Source organism: Sinohyriopsis cumingii, chromosome 1 (assembly GCF_028554795.1).
Source record: "Sinohyriopsis cumingii isolate HCF-2022 chromosome 1, ASM2855479v2, whole genome shotgun sequence".
Taxonomy (NCBI): domain Eukaryota; kingdom Metazoa; phylum Mollusca; class Bivalvia; order Unionida; family Unionidae; genus Sinohyriopsis; species Sinohyriopsis cumingii.
In genome coordinates this window covers 34,668,784-34,691,834 of record NC_142961.1, presented here as the reverse complement: position 1 = coordinate 34,691,834, position 23,051 = coordinate 34,668,784, and the positions used below count along the sequence as shown (strand labels likewise).

The 23,051-nt window shown below is 35.0% G+C and overlaps 1 protein-coding gene across 5 annotated transcripts in view; it reads left to right on the top strand.

The window, feature by feature from the left end:
• The window catches only part of LOC149806683 (guanine nucleotide exchange factor C9orf72-like), a 43,523-nt gene extending 24,841 nt beyond the window's left edge, over positions 1-18,682 (top strand). For all 5 annotated transcript variants that reach the window (XM_089956495.1, XM_089956486.1, XM_089956500.1 and 2 more), the window contains exons 6-9: positions 1,931-2,127; positions 7,098-7,155; positions 9,451-9,560; positions 15,244-18,682. In XM_089956495.1, coding sequence (XP_089812621.1) covers positions 1,931-2,127; positions 7,098-7,155; positions 9,451-9,560; positions 15,244-15,433 — 555 coding nt within the window. In that variant the 3' untranslated portion in view covers positions 15,434-18,682. The remainder of the gene's footprint in view (positions 1-1,930; positions 2,128-7,097; positions 7,156-9,450; positions 9,561-15,243) is intronic.
• The last annotated feature ends 4,369 nt before the right edge of the window (positions 18,683-23,051 follow it).

Sequence of the window (23,051 nt, the reverse complement as noted above, 5' to 3'; positions counted from 1 at the left end):
GAGGTGCTCACTTGCTACTGGACTTTGCAAGTAGCAAGTGAGATACAGGACTACCTTTGTTGGTGTTGGACACATTCAAGCAGTCTAAATGTTTTGGTCAATTCTCCTTCAAGGAGGGGACAGCTACTGCACACAGAGTGGTCCCTCCATCCATCTATCTTCAATTGAGTGTGCAGTGGTGGACTTATGGTAGACCTGTTTGTGATAAGGTAGAACAACATGCTTTCCACCTTCGTCTCCACATTCCCAGATTCAAATGCATGTGCTTTTGATGCCCTTTCAATTGACTGGGAGGGAATCTGGGCCTATGCCTTCCTCTTATTGGTTCTGATTGTAACAAGATAACCGGGTGGGATTTTTGGATTCACAACAGAACACCTTTGACAATGATATAAATACAATGTTTAATAATGGATGACTTGAATGAGCAACTAATTATGAAAATGTGCGTATATATATATATAATCCAAATATTGGATTTGATGAACGCACAGACTTAAAGATGAAAAATACAAAAAAATTAATTTAGCAACTATAAAGACATGGGGTGAATGGTTCACAACGATTTGACAATGAAACGATGGATATAGTTTACTCAGGTAGTAAATGATGTAAAATTTTACTCATTTAGTAAAATGCATTCACTCAGGTAGTGAAATTATGGTGACAAAAAAAGAGGGACAGATATGCAACTTATCTTTACTGTCCCGAAAGATACATTGCGTTTCATGAAACCCAAAATTAGCCCATGGCTAACAAATTACATGTACGGAGATACACTCTGTCATCAGTACACTGTTTCAGCTCCATGGCTGCTACAGTTCAGCTTCACATCTGCTGCAGACTCGGGACACTCTGAACACTTCGAAACACTCAGAATACTCCAAACATTAGACCCTCTGGACATTAGACACTCTGGTCACTCCAGACACAGACACAGACAGAGACACTCCGGTCACAGACAGCTGAAAATATATCCAATACTGTGTATTATACATGACATGGGCATAATAACGTAATGACATTATATACGGCAAGTTATATAGATTACATTATCAGCACAGTAGTTACAAAATGACAGGTTCAAAAATAAATCTAATCCTGCTCGATAAGAATCTTACTATATCAAACAGTTCTTAATACTGTAGCTTTTACATTACTAATACAAATCCCTTGCTAAGTCGAAAACAAGAACAGAAATATGTGCATTATACTGCATACACCAAAGTTACATAGCAAACATACAAAAATAAACGTGGTAATACAGTAGTTATAACTTATAGACTAGAATTTAATAAATTTACATACCTCTACAGCTGAAGATGTGCAAGTCCTTGAAGCAGACTGCCCGCTGACAAGACTATTTCGTATTGTAAAGAAATGTACATATGGTGAGGTATTTATACACAGGCAGTCTGTGCATTGTAGGCATTTGGTTCATTCCATCGAGAGCACTTTGCAAGTGCGGCATGGGATGAACCCAACTCACTATTTCGAAATACGACACAGTATACATAAATCACCCTCGGGTATTGATGTACACAAAAAACGAAACTCGAGTACATGTATTCAATAAATAAAAGTTTAATTTCGTGACACTGATTCTAAAGGTAATCCAGAAAATATGTGGCACAAATTGCAAAATAATCCTAATTAGTGTCTCCAGTGGGAAAAGTCATAGGTAACCAATCTGCTTGACTTAACAAGAAATTTGCCCAGGGGAATCCTAGTGATCCTGAAGACTTCCAGGGAAATCCTAGCAATCCTGAAGCTTCTAGAAATGGTCAGCTGTCAAACCATGCAAGCCAGGTGAATCAAATAGTCAATTGTTAAGTTAAGCAAGCCAGGTTAAGTGATATTATTTCCACTTACGCCTTCTGTTTATTTGCTTATTTTTGTGCTCTGAATATTTTATTTTATTTCCTATCAGGATCCCATGGATAATTGTTTACCCATGACAGAAATCTTGTGCAGCAAGTACCCAACCACTGTGATAGATGTCAGTACACGTGTGGTGAAACAGACCCTTTCATACAATGAACATATCATCCACAGCTTTAAGACTTTGCAGGATGAACTTGTCTGTATACAGAATGGACAGTTTGAAAATGTGGTAGTTCTTGATAGGTAGGTTTTAATACCCAAGATCCATGCATCTCACACAAGAATTGTGATTCTAATGTAATTTCCCTAATAAAATATCACCAACATTAAGAGATAAGGGGTTCAGGTCCATTTGAAAGTACATTAGCACAGCAAATCACTTTCTGTATTTAGAAATGATGAGGACTGTAGGGCCAAAGTAATGTTATAAATTTCATCAGAGTTGCCACATCCAGGCAGATTGGCACTTGAAACTAGCAATTTAGCATTTCCACATTGAATTTTGCCACATAAAAATTGCAGATGTATTAATCATTTTTGTTACTACTTTCAAGCATTTCAAAGTGCAAAATGGTCAGAGATGTAGAATTTTTGGTTTTGCTTACTTATAATGGCAATTGCAGCCTTTGCAGATGCTGTGCAACAAATGGATAGATTTTTTGAGTCCCGAATGCAGGATAAGTAATCCTCTTTCCCATCTGTCTGTTGATCTGTCTGTACATTCACACTGACTTTAACCAGTACAGCTCTCCAACCCTTAAACGTAATTGGATGCCTTTGGAAGGAGAATTGCCTATTGTGGATTTTCCTCTTATGGTTTTTAATGTTTCAATTTTGTCAAGGTTACTGACAATTTTACCATCAATATTACATCACTGTTACAATAGATCTTTGTAACTAGCACAACTCGGGAACCATTCAAAATCTTCTGATTTGGTGTATACATTGTGTTATAGTTCTATGTGTATACATTGTGTTATAGTTCTAGATGTATACATTGTCTTATAGTTCTAGCTGTATACATTATCTTATAGTTCTATGGGTATACATTGTTCTGTAGTTCTAGATGTATACATTGTCTATAGTTCTTGGTGTATACATTGTCTTATAGTTCTAGATGTATACATTGTCTTATAGTTCAAGATGTAAACATTGTCTTATAGTTCTATGGGTATACATTGTCTTATAGTTCTAGGTGTATACATTATCTTATAGTTCTATGGGTATACATTGTTCTGTAGTTCTAGATGTATACATTGTCTTATAGTTCTTGGTGTATACATTGTCTTATAGTTCTATGGGTATACATTGTTCTATAGTTCTAGATGTATACATTGTCTTATAGTTCTAGGTGTATACATTATCTTATAGTTCTATGGGTATACATTGTTCTATAGTTCTAGATGTATACATTGTCTTATAGTTCTTGGTGTATACATTGTCTTATAGTTCTAGATGTGTACATTGTCCTATAGTTCTAGATGTATACATTGTCTTATAGTTCTGTGGGTATACATTGTCTTATAGTTCTAGATGTATACATTGTCTTATAGTTCTATGGGTATACATGTCTTATAGTTCTAGATGTATACATTGTCCTATAGTTCTAGATGTATACATTGTCTTATAGTTCTATGGGTATACATTGTATTATAGTTCTTGGTGTATACATTGTGTTATAGTTCTAGATGTATACATTGTCTTATAGTTGTTGGTGTATACATTGTCTTATAGTTCTAGATGTATACATTGTCTTATAGTTCTAGATGTATACATTGTCTTATAGTTGTTTATTTCCAATGAATTGTTAATATTTCTGATTTCTCTACACAATACTGTAATTTGTGCCCTCTCAAGGAAACAGGGTGGTGATTAACCCCTTTTCAAGACTAATGTAACATTTGCATTGTTAAGGAAACAGCAGTAGTTGACTCGTTTTGAAGATAGATGTAATGTTTGCCATCTGCCAATCCGTAGGTAGCTTGTCACTTGTGAGGGACATGTGAAAGATTTTGGTGAGGATTTGTTTCATCTAGGCTGCATTTTTATGCCAGTTGTGCAGACAAATTATTGCTGGCCTACATGGCATGGTATCATAATGATCAGTAGAAATTTCACATGTCTCCATGGTTGTAATGTTCTTGGCTGTTAATTAAGTAGTTTACATATGATGTGCATTATGTAGTTGAGAGTTTGACTGAATGAGACTGATGCTTTAACTTGACTGATTACACTTTTGTTTCATGCTTATGATTTCTTAAGTGTTACAGCTGATAACTAGTTGCATCATTCGGAAAATAAATTGGCCCCATATCCCAGAATCCTAGACTGAACCCTGATGAGGGGCAGTGCACACTGATCAGCATATCAGTACTCTGAGACCAGCAGCCAATAGAGCTTTGAGGTTCCTTAATAGTTTAAGGACCCCAGGTTCTTCGACTCCATATTGTCTGGCATATTACAGTATTGTTTCCTTTTGTTGATATATGTGTGTTTTATATAGTAGTGATTGATTGAAACTATTAGTTGAACACTTGTACCTTGGTTTTTGCTTTAGGTACAAGGAGGTCATCTGATCACAATGTAACTACACCAGATGAGTCACTCTGTATTTTCATTATAAATGACCAAAACATCATCATTGTCTTTATTTTCCTCTAACGCATGTCATCACTATTGTCAAATATGAGATGTTTATTAATCTTGAAATTTATTCCTTATATTGCCCATTTTGTTTCATTTGATAGAATGCTCTTAAGTCTGAAAGGCTTTTGTTCTTTTTTTATCATTTTTCTGTTTAGTCTGTCTGTTATAGTAATTCCTTCATTTTTTTGTAATCTGTAGTAGTTGTTGAATCCTCTTGGAAAATATGGATGATATTCTTATCTCCATTACGGTTTATAAGATCTGTAAAGTCAGATCACATAGCATCTGTATCAATGCCAAAGTCTCTCATTTGATTAATTCTTTTCTTTTTTCTCAAGTGCATCTAGTTTAGAGGAAGATTTTTCTTTGCATATTATTTACTCTTCTGTGTTGACACAAGTTGAACACTATGGTTGCTTATTCCTAGTAAGATTTTGCATCATTTTATCAGTAATGGGTTACTAACTTGGAAGGGGTCTATGATGATGGCTGGAAGGGGTCCAGGATAATGGCTGGAAGGGGTCTAGAATGATGGCTGGAAAGGGTCTAGGATGATGGCTGGAAGTGGTCTAGGATGATGGCTGGAAGGGGTCTAGGATGATGGCTGGAAGGGGTCCAGGATAATGGATGGAAGGAGTCTAGAATGATGGCTGGAATAGGTCTAGAATGATGGCTGGAATGGGTCTAGAATGATGACTGGAAGGGGTCTAGAATGATGGTTGGAAGGGGTCTAGGATGATGACTGGAAGGGGTCTAGCATAATGGCTGGAAGGGGTCTAAGATGATGGCTGGAAGGGGTCCAGGATGATGGCTGCAAGGGGTCTAGGATGATGGCTGCAAGGGGTCTAGAATGATGGCTGGATGGGGTCTAGAATGATGGCTGGAATGGGTCTAGAATGATGGCTGGAAGGGGGTCTAGGATGATGACTGGAAGTGGTCTAGGATAATGGCTGAAAGGGGTCTAAGATGATGGTTGGAAGGGGTCTAGAATGATGGCTGGAATGGGTCTAGAATGATTTCTGGAAGGGGACTAGGATGATGACTGGAAGGGGTCTAGGATGATGGCTGGAAGGGGTCTAGAATGATGGCTGGAATGGGTCTAGGATGATGGCTGGAATGGGTCTAAGATGATGGCTGGAAGGGGTCTAGTATAATGGCTGGAATGGGTCTAGGATGATGGCTGGCTGGAAGGGGTCTAGAATGATGGCTGGAAGGGGACTAGAATGATGGCTGGAATAGGTCTAGGATGATGGCTGGAAGGGGTCTAGAATAATGGCTGGAAGGGGTCTAGACTGATGGCTGGAAGGAGTCTAGAATGATGGCTGATGCTTCATTTGTTCTAGTGGGTCCTCAACAGTTTGTTCCATTTTGCAGTCATTACTGATACTTACAAACTGTTGGCTTTTATCTGGGTTGTTTTGTTCTTTTGTTACTACTATATTGTTTATCTAGTCACAATTAGGTAGGTTAATGCTTGTTTGAGTGATAATATTGCTGTTACAGTCATTCTCAATTCTAATATTCTATCAAGTTAAATTATTTCTTCTTGAATATCCAATGTTCTTTAAAGTTATTGAAGGACAGATTTTTGTGATCTTATTGTCTTTTCTGAAGCCACATCTGCTTTGCTCTAAAGGCAAATTCTGGTGGTTATGAACTTAAAAGCTCATTGGTTATGGCTCTGAACACAACTTATTTTTATGGTGGTCATTGAAGTAGATTTCATAACCATCAGTTAAAGTATCGTTGTTACATATATCTAGTTTTCGGCCAAGTCTTTGTGCCTATAATGATGTATGGCTTGGTTGCATCTACCATATGCAGGAAATCCAATTTTTGGTGATTGTTATAGATCACAGATTTATATTCATATAAATTCTTTTGTTTTGGGATTGGAATTGGGTTTAGGTGAATATGCAGCCCATGGTTGACCTGCATTAGAACTGTCAGATAATATGCTTTAGCTACACTGAAGTATCATATATTTTTATCTCAGAGCTGCATATTGTCTTTCACAGCTTCTAGACAATTTGGAATAATATAGACAGTACTGTTGTGTATTATACTACCTGACACCCTTGGCATGATGCCATACTTCATATGAGTCACAGCACATATATTTCATGGAATTCTGGGATTGAATTCAGTGTCAGATGCAAATAAAAATAGAAATTGAGAGAAAAAAACATTCATGGTGGATTGCATATTTACTTATACATTCATATTCATGTATGTATGCATTTTGGTATATATATATATATATATATATATATATATATATATATATATATATATATATATATATATATATGACCTGATTAGGTCATTATATACATATGTAGATGAGCTGATTAAATTTGTGTGCTTTTTTGCATTGGTTATGCAGGTTTTATCGGTATGTTTATTTTTTTTAAAAACTGTTTGGATGTACATTTTGTTGTTTTATGGAGGAGCTTCTGGGGTTGGTGGGTGGGTACACATTCTTCAAACACAAATTTAGTTGATCTTTGAAGCACTTGGAAGACTTGTGTCTTATTTTAAAACCTTTGTAAAATCATGTTTTTCAGGGAGCTCTATCCTTCCTCTGCATACCCTGACACGTTGGTGCAAAACTTCCTCACGGAGGTAAGTTTACAAATAATGATGAACAGGAGCATGAAACCAACTTAACACAAATTAATGAACAGAATTTGACCAAATCTGACTCACAAACCAGTGAACAGAATTTGACCAAATCTGACTCACAAACCACTCAACAGAATTTGACCAAATCTGACTCACAAACCACTCAACATAATTTGTCACAAACCACTCAACAAAATTTTACCAAATCTGACTCACAAACCACTCAACAGAATTTGACCAAATCTGATGCAAAACACCATAGCTTAAAAGCTTTCTAATTTTGTATGAAGGCTGCAGATCCACTGTCAAATATGGCTATCATTGCTGAAAAATAAGTAGAAATTCAATGCATAGATTATCATCATTGTCACATTTTCATTGTCATCTTTAACAACAAAGCTCTCTGTCATGAGAGTACATGCTTCCAGTACATTCACTTTCATGTCCTTTCGCAGAAGACAGATACAATTTATGGTTCCACTGGTGATGATGCTTAATTAGTAGTAGAAAACGCTTCTTAAAGAAAATTGCCTCATAATTTTTCCGACAGTGTTGTAGATATTAATATACATTCTTTGGTGAGACAGAAATAAAATAACATTTTGATAAGCAGTATAAGATTATTTAAAGTAGTATGTTGTTAAGAATAACAAGGACCATGACATAAGATGAAGTATCATTTGAATTCTTTAAGCGAGTAGTATCCCCAGTACTTTGATTCTTTGTAATTCCTTGTATTTATATATGTATGGATATGTTTGTATGAAATGATGGCTGTGTCTATTCAACAGATTTTGATATTGTGTTGTAAAAGTAAGAATATATTAATATGGATTTATTATTAAATTCAAGAATCAGTTATTTTGATTGGTGTTTTGAAATTCAAGTAAAATAATCCCACCTCTCATCGGTACACATTCACAGCCTGTGACATTAAATACTGAGATTTTCTGTTGTGAACAGTGTGTCAGGAGTTTTAGCTCATTCCCATATGTGTCAGTGATATAGTTTGCCGATATGAGAAAGACGTGGAATACACCTGTCTCACTTAAGTGCACTCATTGACACTATAGGTGTTATCATTTTGCTTATGATGCCATCAATATCTGCAATATTGTTTGCATTGTTAATATTGAAAAGACACATTTTTTTGCAAGCCTATTAACAGTAGTCCTTCCTGAAACCAAATTTCTCATTGCAGACTAAATTCTTTGTCCTTTGTCTTTATTGACATAAAAATGTTTGCATTTATAAATCTATAGCCGTACTAATTATTTATTTTTTCCAACATATTTTTCCAGGTGAGAAAAATAAGCTATCATATATGTTGGTGTGGGATAGAAAAATTCCATTCCTCAGATTAAGAATTAATGTGTTTTTGTGGGGTAGGGAAATCCATCCTCAGATTAAGAATTTGTGTTGTTGTGGGATGGGGAAATCCCATCCTAAGATTAAGAATTAATGTGTTGTTGTGGGATAGGGAAATTCCATCTTCAGATTAAGAATTTATCAGCAGAAACTTGGCAAAGTTTCATTCCTGCCCACAAATTTTGACTCATCTTTGGGATTTCCCATTTTCACATAAATGTTTTTGATGGATTCTGTTAGTCTTATGAAGTTTAGCAGTATCCATTATTAATACTTTCGTCTAAATTCCAGCATGCTTTGTGTGAGGTAAGTGACTACCTACCTAAAACATCAGGATTTTCTTTGAAATGATCACCATGCATTCCTTGTGTCCCATTATCAGACAACTTGTTAGGGTTAAATCAGTCGCAAAAAAACGATCATACATTAGTTTATTAAATGTGACTGTATTGAGAGAAAGAATGCACCTTTGAACTGGAGTGCTGCTAACACTGACAGAGGGAGCTAACTCTTCTAATATTTGCATACACATGACAGTGGCACTGTTTATGACATCATCTTTGTATGGTTAATACCATTTGCTTGAATCCCATGAAATGTTGTCATTGTTGTTGTAGGGTTTAACACCATTTTTCATCACAAGATAGGCTATACATGGTGGCCAGTATAACTGGTGGTGCAAGAACCCTGGAAAACCCCAGGAAGAACTGTCGACCCACAAGAAGCTACTGGCAAGCTTTCTCAGGTACCCACGTTAGCCTAGCCTGAGAACCCATGCATACAGAGCTGAGATGGCAGTAACCTAGAATGGTGAGCACTTTAGACCACTTGGCCACTCAGAGCATCCCCATGAAATGTGCCCAAATTAATATATTTGAAGTACAGCTACATTAGGTTTATTAACGCTATTATTTGTCAAAATTTCAGATGTTCCAGTTACCCGAATCATGTGAGGTTAGAATGGCCTTCATAACCCAGTTTCACAGACTGTTGTACAAGAAAGCTGAGTGCCTGATTGAGCATGTAAAAGCAGAAAGGTAGATTGATTGCCTTCAGTAGACTGGGTCATTATTTGTTTTTGTTTTTAAAGATGATCACATGTGATATTTAACATTTTAATATATATATATATATATATATATATATATATATATATATATATATATATATATATATATATATATGTATGTATGTATAATACAAATCATATGGCAAATAACAGTCCTTTCAAGTGCATTGGATCCAGCAAGGGATCAAGTTTGTCAGGGATTGGTTAAGATAAATGTAATAAACTGACTACGAACAGTGCAAAACTAGTATCTAACTAGCCTAAGTGCTTTCGACTCTTAATGAGTCTCTCTCAAAGGCAAATACAAAACATAGACAAGACAGACAAATAAAACAGAAAAACCGTTGTCTTTTCAATATATATATATATATATATATATATATATATATATATATATATACACACACACACACACACATTGCTAAGGATCCAAATAATCCAAAATAACTAAAGAAAATAACTAGTGACTGGGACTATATTTGATTTAATTCACAATTAAACAAGATTCCTTTTTTCCAAAATTATAGAAATTTATTTTGTGAAACAACTGTCAATGTCAAAATTCATTTTTTAAATTGTTCTATTAGTAAAATACTGATACCATGATTTCATTGCAGGTAATAATGAAATTTAATTTAACTACACTCAGAAACTCACTTTTCCACAAAGAACTTATCTGTGAGAAAGAGTTATATTCATGATCTCACTTGATTGCCTCACTATCTTTTATTATGTTTTTGAATGACTAGGCTAATTAAAGGTAGTTTGATTCTGTTAACATTGTTACAAATATGATCTTAAACTAAATAACAGAAAAGTGTGAAAACCAACAAGTTTTGAAAAATGAGAAAAAATAAGTTATTTCCCTAGAATACAAAATTGAAAATTTGAAAAGAACTTATTAGTATTTTGAATTAAGTCCCAAATAGTCCTAGAAGTTCTATCACAAGTCCAAATGTATAAAGTTCCAACTGAATTAAGTCGAATGCCAAATAAGTTCCAGTATTGAATGTGTTGATGTGCCTGTAGTCTCAAACATGTTAATGAGCCAGTAGCCTAGAGGGTGGTGGTGTGCACAGAATCTTTTTATATATCACAATAATATAATCCAAAATGTTCTTGCCTGAACTCAATATAATTCCAGATTGTTCCAGTCCAAAAATAATATTGAGGAGCATTTTGTATTTCCAGTGAATAATAATTTGAATAAATAAATAAATCAATCCATCCAAATCAAAAACAGTATACAACATAAGAATGATTCTGCTTCAACTGTTAACACATTAACCCCTGGACGTTTTCGTCGTTTTCGTCTGAATTCGAGTAGGAAACACATTTTGAAAGCTATTTCTGAATAAATCCTAAAGCCCCAACTTCCAGGTGATCTTCCAATAACATATTGCCTGATTGTGTTAGAAACATCGTTTTTCATTGGCTGTTTGGCTTGTGCATAAGCAAAATGATAAAATTTGTTGGTTTTTGTTTTGCTCAATGGACCCATTATTTTCGTATCGAGACCACTCTTTATTCCAAATGCCCATCTTATCCTGCTTTTTGCAAAGGTTCATCCGTTTGTTTGCAGTTCATACTGGTCTGCCTTGGATCTGAGACCAAAAAGTCTAAAATCCAAACACAAAATCAGATTCTGACCACGGGCAAATTTTGGGTAGAAAAATTGGGTCCAAAAAGTGAGGTTTTTCCCTCTGTATTTTGTAGTGTAACTAGAAATTCCAGATTTTTTGGCATCATTGTAGAGCTACATCTGTCTACTTTTCTATAATACCACCCACTTTAGTGTATCGTACATGACCTTGACGCTACAGAGCTTGGCAGTAGGCTACTACCTCCTGCCATTTAAACTCGTCACCAGTGGTTAATGTGTTAAGGCAAGAATGAGTAATTTTTAGATAAATGAGATTATATTCCCTCTACTTGGCCTAGGTTGCAGTTATCCCGAGTGGTCTAAAGTGCTCTCTGTTGCGGATCACTGCCATCTCACCTCTGTCTGCGTGGGTTCGAGTCCAGGATTCGGCAAATGTGGATATGTGAGAAAGCATGCCAGTAGTTTCTCATGGGTCGGTGGTTCTTTCCAGGGTTTTCCAGGGTTCTTCCTCCACCATTAATACTGGCTGCCATGCATAGCCTATCATGTGCTGAAAAATGGCATTAAACCCCACAACAACAACAACAACAACAACAACAGCAATTATCATTTTCTGAAAATACTCAGTAACTTAATGGAACTTTCTATTCAAGAAGTTTCTATGGTCAGAATCAAGACATATTTACCATTAATATTGATCTGAATATTTAATCCAGAATTGAAGAAATGTTTAGGTGTGTTTTCTCTTGTGTACTAAATAAATGTTACTTGTCAGGTACAACATGGACTTGATTTTGGACAAGGTCAGGTACAAAATACAGATATATTATATATAACATACTGTTATTAAGAAAAGCCATCAACTAATACAAATCAATTATACATAACAACATACACAGTAATATTTATATCAGTGTTCAATTGGTCAATTGAAATGAGCTGCATCAAGGGAGATAACATTTCTTCTTTTACCCTTCACAAAGGGAAAGGATAGAATACCAGCAGAGACACTGTCATCTTGGATAAAGTGGATTAATGGTTCCAAATACTGGAAAATAACCCCACACTGAATGAGTGTACTTTGGGGCTTGTCTCATGAAGTTGGGACAGTCACCACAGATATTGTATATGAGCAAAACTGTTCTCAAACTGTTATCATCCATGCCTTGGGATGGAGTTCCATCTACACTTCTATGGTTTTATCTCAGAGATCTTTCATCCTAAAAGCCTCAGCTCAGTCTGGTGTGACCTATAGCCAAGGTGCAACAGGCCACCTTCCATGATTGTTTAACAGCTTCATAAAGACCTGACTTCATGTTTTATGCTGGATTTGCGGGAGGAAAATATTTTCCTTTTGGAAATTGCTTCCTGACATTGAATCTATTCACCAGATGTGTTATCTAGAAGCTGTCTCTTATACCTTTGATAACTGAAGATGGTCTCTCCAGGGTAGGGACTGTGTCTCCCTCAGCCTATTACCTATTCTATTAGGGTAATCCTGGTTCAAGGTTGCCTAATTAGCTAAATGTGTGTAAAGTGAGAACAATATAATAATTGCAGTTGGTGACTTATTTCAGTTAGCAATGAACATTAATTATAAAAAATAGTAAAATTCCTAATTCTGCCCAATTTAAATATAAATATATAAAATTCTGAATAATATGATGCTGCTACACTAACCCCAATTGGGACCTCAAAAGTCACTTTGTGAGTCTCAGACTCCCCCCAAACTGCCATTAGCAGGTATGGATCAAATGAAGCAGATCTTCCATCAGAAATGGCTGTGGTTACTAGAAACAGAAAAATCATCATATGGCATCTTATAATTTGACTAAATTTGACAGAATCTTATGGCATCTTATAATTTGACCAAATTTGACAGCATCTTATCACAACTTATAAATTTGACCAAATTTGACAGCATCTTATGGCAACTTATAATTTGACCAAATTTGACAGCATCTTATGGCATCTTATAATTTGACCAAATTTGACAGCATCTTATGGCATGAATGCCTTATAATTTTATACAGATAATGCCAACCCACCATCAGATTAGCCACTGTTAATAAAAAAACAACAGAAAAATCTTAAAAAAAATTCTTCAAATTTACAAAAGCTGCATGTCTTGCTGTTACTGAACATAGAAACCTGAAATAATGTCTTCTTGAAAAAACCTTTCCAGAATTTGAGTAGATATAACAGAAAGCATTCTGTCATAAAGGCTTGTATTTAAATTATGCTGGTCTTATTTTTAAATATGAAGATGCCAAAACAATGAGAAACCTTCAAGCAACTATTATAAATAATCTATAGAATTATTAAGAAATTTGCACAAGAGGCAGCCTTACTAACACAGATTTCTTGTCAAATGCTATTGTGTTTGACTGTTGGATAAATATCATCTGGTTGAGGTATCTCAGGGTTAGTTTGCCACCTTATTCATTTCTCTGAGAGTTATTCCACACATCAGTCTAAATTCCTTTTCATTTATAAGATCAAACAGCTGTTTGTTTTATCATAAATAATTAATGTAAATGGTATCTTACTACTGTTGTACAGTTATCTTAAATTTATAATGGAGTTTTAAGAGAATTATGCATCTAGCAACACATTAACATTGTATAATATATGTGTCCAGTTTTTTGTTAACACGTGAATTTAAAAACTTAACGGTCCTTCTACCGATGTCTTTCCTAGTCTTTAAATTTAAATCATTATAAAAATGTAATTTTTTGCAAGAACACAAATTATGATTAACACAAAAATGAATTAACAGTATAATGCCTCCACTTGTAAAATAGAATAAAGACTTTGTGCCACAGTACTTTGTTGAATTTACTGAATAAGCAAAACACTGAAGAGAATAACTTGTACATAACTAATTTTTATCAGCATTAGTCTTAAAATATATTTTGTTGTTATTTTGGGTTTAACACCATTTCTCAGTGCAAGATAGACTACACATGGCAGATACAATAACTGGTGGAGGAGGAACCTGGGAAAACCCCCATTAAAACCACTGATCCACAGAAAGCTACTGGCAAGCTTTCTCACATACCCACATTGGCCAAACCCTAGTCTCCAACCCATGCAGACACAGGTGAGATGGCAGTGATTGGTAAAGGTGAGCACTTTAGACCACTTGGCCACCCAGGGCCCATAAATACATTTTGAAAATTATAAAGTGGTGTTCATATGTATCCAGTCATCCCACATGTTGTACCATTATTTATTTTCAATTTCTTAAGGTAAAACTGAAAACTGAAAACAAATTGTATATATAATTTATTAACTGCTTCAAGTACTGGGCAAAAACGGCTCAGTTACATGCACAAATCAATTACAATACTGTTTGTTCTTTTTACATTGGGTGTGTGTGTGCTAGGTTGGCAGCAAAAGACAGGGATAGTCGGCCAACCTGAAATGCACATAATTTCTTTTTTGCCAGATGTGAGATAGTTGTGTTTATTGTTTTGGAAGTGGAATCACATTTTCTGTTTTCCTTTAACATCTCCATACAGAACTTAATATCTCACATAATACAAATCCTGAGTGATGGAATATGTTTGAGCTTTGGAAAAAATCCTGTCCTTGAGATTTACCTGAAATTCAGATTTTTACAAGCAAACTAAAATATTTTTCTAACCAATTTTCTGTGTCCCTAATTTGGTTTTTATAGATTTCAAATGTTTACTGGTTATACAAAAAATAAATATCATAGCTTTGCTCCAATATCTTGAAAGGGAATTATGATCTCCCTTTACTTTCTTTGCAGAGTTATCTCTCTTATACCATAGAATTTGCATATGCAGAGCAGTGCTGATAAACTTCCACTTATATATATATATATATATATATATATATATATATATATATATATATATATATATATATATATATTAAGCATACATGTTATTTAAGATATTCCTTGCTTTTTTTTTAAAGTTGTGGCTTCTTAGATGGAATAATCAAGTACACCAACCATTTTTGTCACGGCTAAAGTTATATGTAGTGAACCTGAATCCTTTTATTACTTTTATTTCAGTGATTCAGCAAGGAATCCCATGCGGGCTAATCAAATGAAGAAAATTCGTCAGGACTTAGTTCTGAATGCAGAGGGAGATTTTAGAATTATTGTTGCCCTAGCTGAAAAGTTAAAACCAGGAATTTACTGTTTTCTTTTGGGTGACAGAAATATAGACAGGGCTGTTCAAACTAATGTTGAAATTTTGTAATAGATTTAGTCTTTGCAATAGGACCTGAATCACAGAAATGACTTTGGTTTCTGTAGCATAACTTGATCATAATTGGTTGGATTTCAACCTAATGCATCTTGAACTGTATTATGCCATTTACAGAACTTCTGCATCCCATTGTATTTCCTCTTGACCTTGGTGTTTACTGCATATCTCCACCACGGACGTTTGGAATTCAAATAAATTTGGCTTGTTGATTTATATTGATGAGACTTTATGTTATTTCGGTTTTCCAACATTCCACAACATCTTTTACAGGAGTTATGGCTTTTCATTCCTCATTCTCTAACTAGGTTTCCATAGCATAATCTAGGAACTTTGCATTTCAGCAATATTTTTAATGTGCCATTAAACTGACGAGTCATTGAATGAGTTGGATTTCCAGTGTTCTACACCATCTCATACAGGACTTATGGCCCCTGATTGCCAGTGCTTACTCGGTGTGTCATTTGGATTTTTAACGTAGCTTTAACAAAGTTTCAGTCATATCGCTACGATGTCTGCAGTATGACATTTTACAGTAATGTCTAGCACTGGGGTATCATGCTGCAGACATGTAGCATGATGTCCCACCCAGTCACATTATTCTGACACCAGACCGACCAGTACTAACACTAACCTCTTAATGCTGAGCACCAAGTGAGGTAGCTGCTAGTACCATTTTTATAAGTCTTTGGTTTGACTCAGCCAGGGTTTGAAACCACAACATCATGCATCCAAGGCAGATGCTCTAATTCTTAGGCCAATGGGGTGGTCCTACTTTGGTTTTCATACCATAATTTTACTGAGGAACTTTGGATTTCAGCTAAATTTATTATACAAATTTGTATTGATAAGACCTTGAATGAGTCCATGTTATCATTTGAGGATTTATGGTCCAGGATTTCTGTTCTTCTAAATTTGGTTACTCAACACAAGTTCTTTTTTTATAAAGCCCTGCCAAACAAATTATAGTGAGTGGGGACCCGTTGAAATGCACCCAACCATAATGCCACTCTTGTTCAGATTTTACAGTAAAGTGAAAACTGACCTGAATGACTGCTGTTATGAAAGACCATATTTTGTATGCATGATAAATAGTTTTATGACCTCCAGTGAGAGGCCACCTGCCTTGAGAGTCCACTTTGGGGGCTGGAGTGGTCTCTCAAGACAGGTTTGAGTATAAATGGTAGGAGATCACAAAACTGTCTTGCTGCCTGGAACGTATTTGAACTATGAGAAATTTAAACTGTCTTGCCTAAAACACACACAAAAAATATAAGTGAGACAATAATGATGATTCACTTGGGATTAAACAGTTGTATATTTTTCCTTAGGAATCATTCCAGTCATTAGCACCATCATGTCCATCATTGATGAGGTTTTTTAAACACGGTTCAGTGATACATTGAAGAAAGAAAGTTTCAGTATGTAATACATTCATTTTAATTGTATATTAATTTAATTGACACATTATTGCTGGAGCTTTAAAAAAAAAAGACTCGGAATAACTGGATCAGTCAGATGTTGAAACAGTCATTTTTGTTTATGTCTGTATGAAAATTGTACAAGCAATTTAGTCTGAAATATGTAATTTGTTTATGTCTGTATGAAAATTGTGTGAGCAATTTAGTCTGACATATGTAATTTGTTTATGTCTGTATGAAAATTGTATAAGCAATTTAGTCTTACATATATAATTTGTTTATGTCTGTATGAAAATTGTATAAGCAATTTAGTCTGACATATGTAATTGGTTTATGTCTGTATGAAAATTGTATAAAATTGTATAAGCAATTTAGTCTGATATATGTAATTTGTTTAGAAAATTTTCCTCTCATGTTGTGCAGTTCTTCTGTGTGTATGATCTGAAGCCAACTTCCATCAGGTTTATTCAGATTTGTTGTTATGTAATATTTTGGTGTATTATAGTCATCACAGTTCGCTTCAAGTCATACATAAAATAAACAGCACCGACACTAATCTCCCAGCACATTGTGCTACATCAGATCTGGGTCAATCCTGTTTCACACACATTAAACAGAAGTGTATATGGTATACAAAGCCTTTCAAACAAGTAAATTGATTTACTGGATTAATTTCTGGTCATATAACCAAATAGTTCTGGCCTATGAAATCATGGTTTCTATTTATCCATCATATAACCAAATAGTTCTGGCCTATGAAATCATGGTTTCTATTTATCCATCATATAACCAAATAGTTCTGGCCTATGAAATCATGGTTTCTATTTATCCATCATATAACCAAATAGTTCTGGCCTATGTAATCATGGTTTTTATTTATCCATCATATAACCAAATAGTTCTGGCCTATGAAATCATGGTTTCTATTTATCCATCATATAACCAAATAGTTCTGGCCTATGTAATCATGGTTTCTATTTATCCATCATATAACCAAATAGTTCTGGCCTATGAAATCATGGTTTCTATTTATCCATCATATAACCAAATAGTTCTGGCCTATGTAATCATGGTTTCTATTTATCCATCATATAACCAAATAGTTCTGGCCTATGTAATCATGGTTTCTATTTATCCATCATATAACCAAATAGTTCTGGCCTATGAAATCATGGTTTCTATTTATCCATCATATAACCAAATAGTTCTGGCCTATGTAATCATGGTTTCTATTTATCCATTCTTCATCTGGTATCAACACTTGAGTTAGCTTTTGCATTTAGGTTATTTTGTGGAGTCACATAACTTGGTATATCAATGTCAGCTGAGGAATATTTCAGGCATCAGTGAATGTTAGGTCACTATGACATATTAGTGGGTTTGCAGTCCAGCCATACCACCTTTGGTGGGTTTCTCTGTGTCTGTTATAAATGAGCTTCAGTGTGAATGTACGTGAATGGTAACAAATAATAAATGCAAGAAAGTTTAATAATAGCATTCAGTTTTAAATAATGATTGTGTATCATATACTCGTGTAAGTTAAATCTATCTGCAAACTGCATAGACACAGATCTGATGTCCCATAATGCACCAGAAGATCAGGGTGAATGTAGTTTGTTTGACCTAATCAGTAAAACAAACAACATAGACCCTGCTCTCCCAGCGTATTATGTGATGGTAAATCAGGGTTTGTGTTTTTCGCAGTTGGATATGTATGCAGTTTTATATGGCAACATAAAAACCTGTATCAGGTAATTTTATGATTTTTTTGTACTGAAATTTTATCAAAGAAGAATGTCAAATAAATTATGCTTGTACTTGATGTGTCTCTATTTTTAATTTGATTGAATTATTTTATTTACAGTATCACCTGATCATCACATTTAATATTAAAAAATACTATTCAATTAATTGCATTATTGCCATGATAAATATAACCATGCCCACTGTTTAAGAAAGTCATTTAATATTATTTGTGAAATGTCAGTGAGACATAATGATTATTTTAGTGGCATTGTGAATGTTATTGTTGGTGTAAATGTTAAGTCTTTTGCATTTAAGTTCATTTCTTTGAGTTTAATGTGTTCACTAAAATGAAACTTGGTAAGGGCATTACACTTCAGAAATGCATCTCATTACACCGGTTGTATGTCTCCATCCTTTTCATGCCACAGTGACCATTTTTGTGTGTGCTTTCAGCACTATTTCTTTGACACTTGGATGATGATGTAGTGCAGCTTGCATTTAGTCTGTCAGTTTCTGCCTGTGATGATTAGGTGTTCACTGATCCAGAACTTACATAAAAATAATAATTGAAATGGTGCAGATTTGTCACTTAAGGCCTTTTGTTCAGTGTAATCATGTGACTGTTAGTACTGTTTATGATTAGTGCATGCATTCATTTTCACCACTTCCTACAAAAGATCTTGCATACCATATAGCCATATTGATCTGGGGTTCTTACTATAAGATTTGACACTTAATGAAACTTTTGCATCAGACATTCAGTATGGCTGCCATTACATCCATCTTAAAAATCTTGTTATCTCCATGCCTCCTGAATGGATGGTCATATCAACATGGGGTTTTCACTTAAAAACATCTTATGGTCCTAAATGAAAATGGTGATCATAGGACACGGCTTCAGCTTAAAAATATCACTGCTTATACTAAATGGATGGACATATCTACATAAGGTTTTCACTAGTTGGTTCTAAATAAAAATAGTATTAATCTGACAGCCAAGATAACCTTCCATGGCAGTGAGCTTGTAAATCTTGTTATTGCTACTCATCCTGAACATGGGGTTTTCACTGAAAGATGTCTCATGCTGTCTTGCTGGTTCTGAATGAAATTTGTGCCTCTCAGACGTCCAGTGTGGCCACCACAACAGTGGCCATTTTGAAATCTTATCACTGCCCCTCCTGAATGGATTGTTATATCTACATAGACTTTCCCCATCAAATACATTACCTGTCTGAATGGATTGTTATATCTGCATAGACTTTCCCCATCAAATACATTGCCTGTCTGAATGGATTGTTATATCTGCATAGACTTTCCCCATCAAATACATTACCTGTCTGAATGGATTGTTATATCTGCATAGACTTTCCCCATCAAATACATTGCCTGTCTGAATGGATTGTTACATCTGCATAGACTTTCCCCATCAAGTACATTACCTGTCTGAATGGATTGTTATATCTGCATAGACTTTCCCCATCAAATAAATTACCTGACTGAATGGATTGCTATATCTGCATAGACTTTCCCCATCAAATACATGCCTGTCTGAATGGATTGTTATATCTGCATAGACTTTCCCCATCAAATACATTGCCTGTCTGAATGGATTGTTATATCGGAATAGACTTTCCCCATCAAATACATTACCTGACTGAATGGATTGTTATATCTGCATAGACTTTCCCCATCAAATACATTGCCTGTCTGAATGGATTGTTATATCTGCATAGACTTTCCCCATCAAATACATTACCTGTCTGACTGGATTTTTTTGTTATATCTGCATAGACTTTCCCCATCAAATACATTACCTGACTGAATGGATTGTTATATCTGCATAGACTTTCCCCATCAAGTACATTACCTGTCTGAATGGATTGTTATATCTGCATAGACTTTCCCCATCAAATACATTGCCTGTCTGAATGGATTGTTATATCTGCATAGACTTTCCCCATCAAATACATTGCCTGTCTGAATGGATTGTTATATCTGCATAGACTTTCCCCATCAAATACATTACCTGTCTGAATGGATTGTTATATCTGCATAGACTTTCCCCATCAAATACATTACCTGTCTGAATGGATTGTTATATCTGCATAGACTTCCCCATCAAGTACATTGCCTGTCTGAATGGATTGTTACATCTGCATAGACTTTCCCCATCAAATACATTACCTGACTGAATGGATTGTTATATCTGCATAGACTTTCCCCATCAAATACATGCCTGTCTGAATGGATTGTTATATCTGCATAGACTTTCCCCATCAAATACATTGCCTGTCTGAATGGATTGTTATATCGGAATAGACTTTCCCCATCAAATACATTACCTGACTGAATGGATTGTTATATCTGCATAGACTTTCCCCATCAAATACATTGCCTGTCTGAATAGATTGTTATATCTGCATAGACTTTCCCCATCAAATACATTACCTGTCTGAATGGATTGTTATATCTGCATAGACTTTCCCCATCAAATACATTACCTGACTGAATGGATTGTTATATCTGCATAGACTTTCCCCCATCAAATACATTGCCTGTCTGAATGGATTGTTATATCTGCATAGACTTTCCCCCATCAAATACATTACCAGACTGAATGGATTGTTATATCTGCATAGACTTTCCCCATCGAAAACATTACCTGTCAGCTTTAACTCTGCTACCTCCAGAATCCAGCTTTCCTATAGATGTGACAGTGATATAGACAAAGTGAAGTGACCCATAACCCATATGTAGTTAGATTTTTAACTTATGCCTGCACTGTCTACAGGCCTCCAAGGAATCTAGTGGATTATATTCATTTTTCATTGCCAATGGTGCAGTAAGTGGAGTTTCTAACCGATAATAATATCATTTGTCTCCCTTCCTGGATTGTTCTTGCATCTCATCAAACCTCTTCCAAGAAGTTTATTATGGCAAAAAATATTTTGTCAGCTCCTCAAGCCTCTTTCTTTGGCTGCCTTTTCATAAGCCTCATGCAGATGGCACTCCTCTCTTAATAATGCCCAATATCTTACACTGAATCACCACATTGTGATATCAATGGACATCAAACATTTCCAGTCTCAATGGCAAAACAAGGAATGGCTAGTTGTTGTAGAGCATTTGCTACACTCCTACAGGGTGATCTGGTTAGACAATGGAAACTCAACATTTTATCCTCTTTCTATTCTTCTAACATTTTTGTGTTCAGGCAATGTATTTAAAGGAAAAAGGACATTTTGTAGTAAATTTTTATTTTTCTCCTAAAATAATTACCAGATCACATTACTTTTAAGCCCTGCAACCTGTATCCTGTCTCATGGATTGCTTAAGTTAAAAACTGATGACATCCAGGTTACGGGTCGCCATCTAGTGGGGAAATGGTAGTTAATATACAAAAGTTGCTTCCCTTGGTTTACATTACAGACATAAAGAGGGATGAATTCTTAAGGTGTCGGAAAGTAATTCCTAACATTAACCTGATCAGATAAGTATTTTTTTTTTTTGGGGGGGGGGGAATGTAATAATTTACTTAAAAATTGCCTTTTCACAAAAAAATAAATTATTTTGTCTGCTTACTACTATATGAAAATGGTTTCAATCTGACCCCAACATTGCCACCTGATCTTTTTGTCACTACCTACTGGATTTTTATCATTTAAACCAGTTTGTGGATATAATATCTGAAAAATGCCTCCACCTTAATAACTACATTTTTCTTTCTTAGAAACGATGTTATTTATTTATTCAGACTGAATATGTTGTTATATCTTGACACTGAGATATGTACAGTGACCTATCCATGTCAGATATAGTGTCAAAAGCCGTGTGAAAGAATTTTGTTCTGTACTTAACAGGAATCTTTTGAACATATTAAAAAATGTGAAAATAGGAAGTGTCTTAAACCAAATATGGTATGTTGAAGTTTCACTAGAATACCAGTGATGATTTCAATACTCAGCAGTTAAAAAGAAGAAACAAACTTTTCTTGGATTTCTGGATATTCATTTTGGTCAATAGAATATCAATATTTTGAAGGGACTCTGTTCAGGGCAGTCACACAAATAATTCTGAAACCTGAAGGTTACATTCATTGCTAGAAATTCCACTCATTGTTTTCAAAAATAGGTTGGGGTAGCCTACTTAGATTTCTTTTCCTCATTGAATACATTTCCCCGTTGAATACATTTCCATGTTGAATACATTTCCACCCCATTGAATACATTCCCCAGTCATATTAACATTAAAGCAAAGCTCATTTACCTCTCGAATCCAGCAGTTGTTGAAAAATATCTCTCACTAAAACTTCCCCTTACCTCCCCTCTCCACCACTAGGTGGCTCTGGTTGTTTACATTCTTGTAGCTTTTGCTCGATATGACATGAAAATTTATATCTTCTCACATAATCTAAGTTAATCTTGTGGATTATTGACCATCCATCG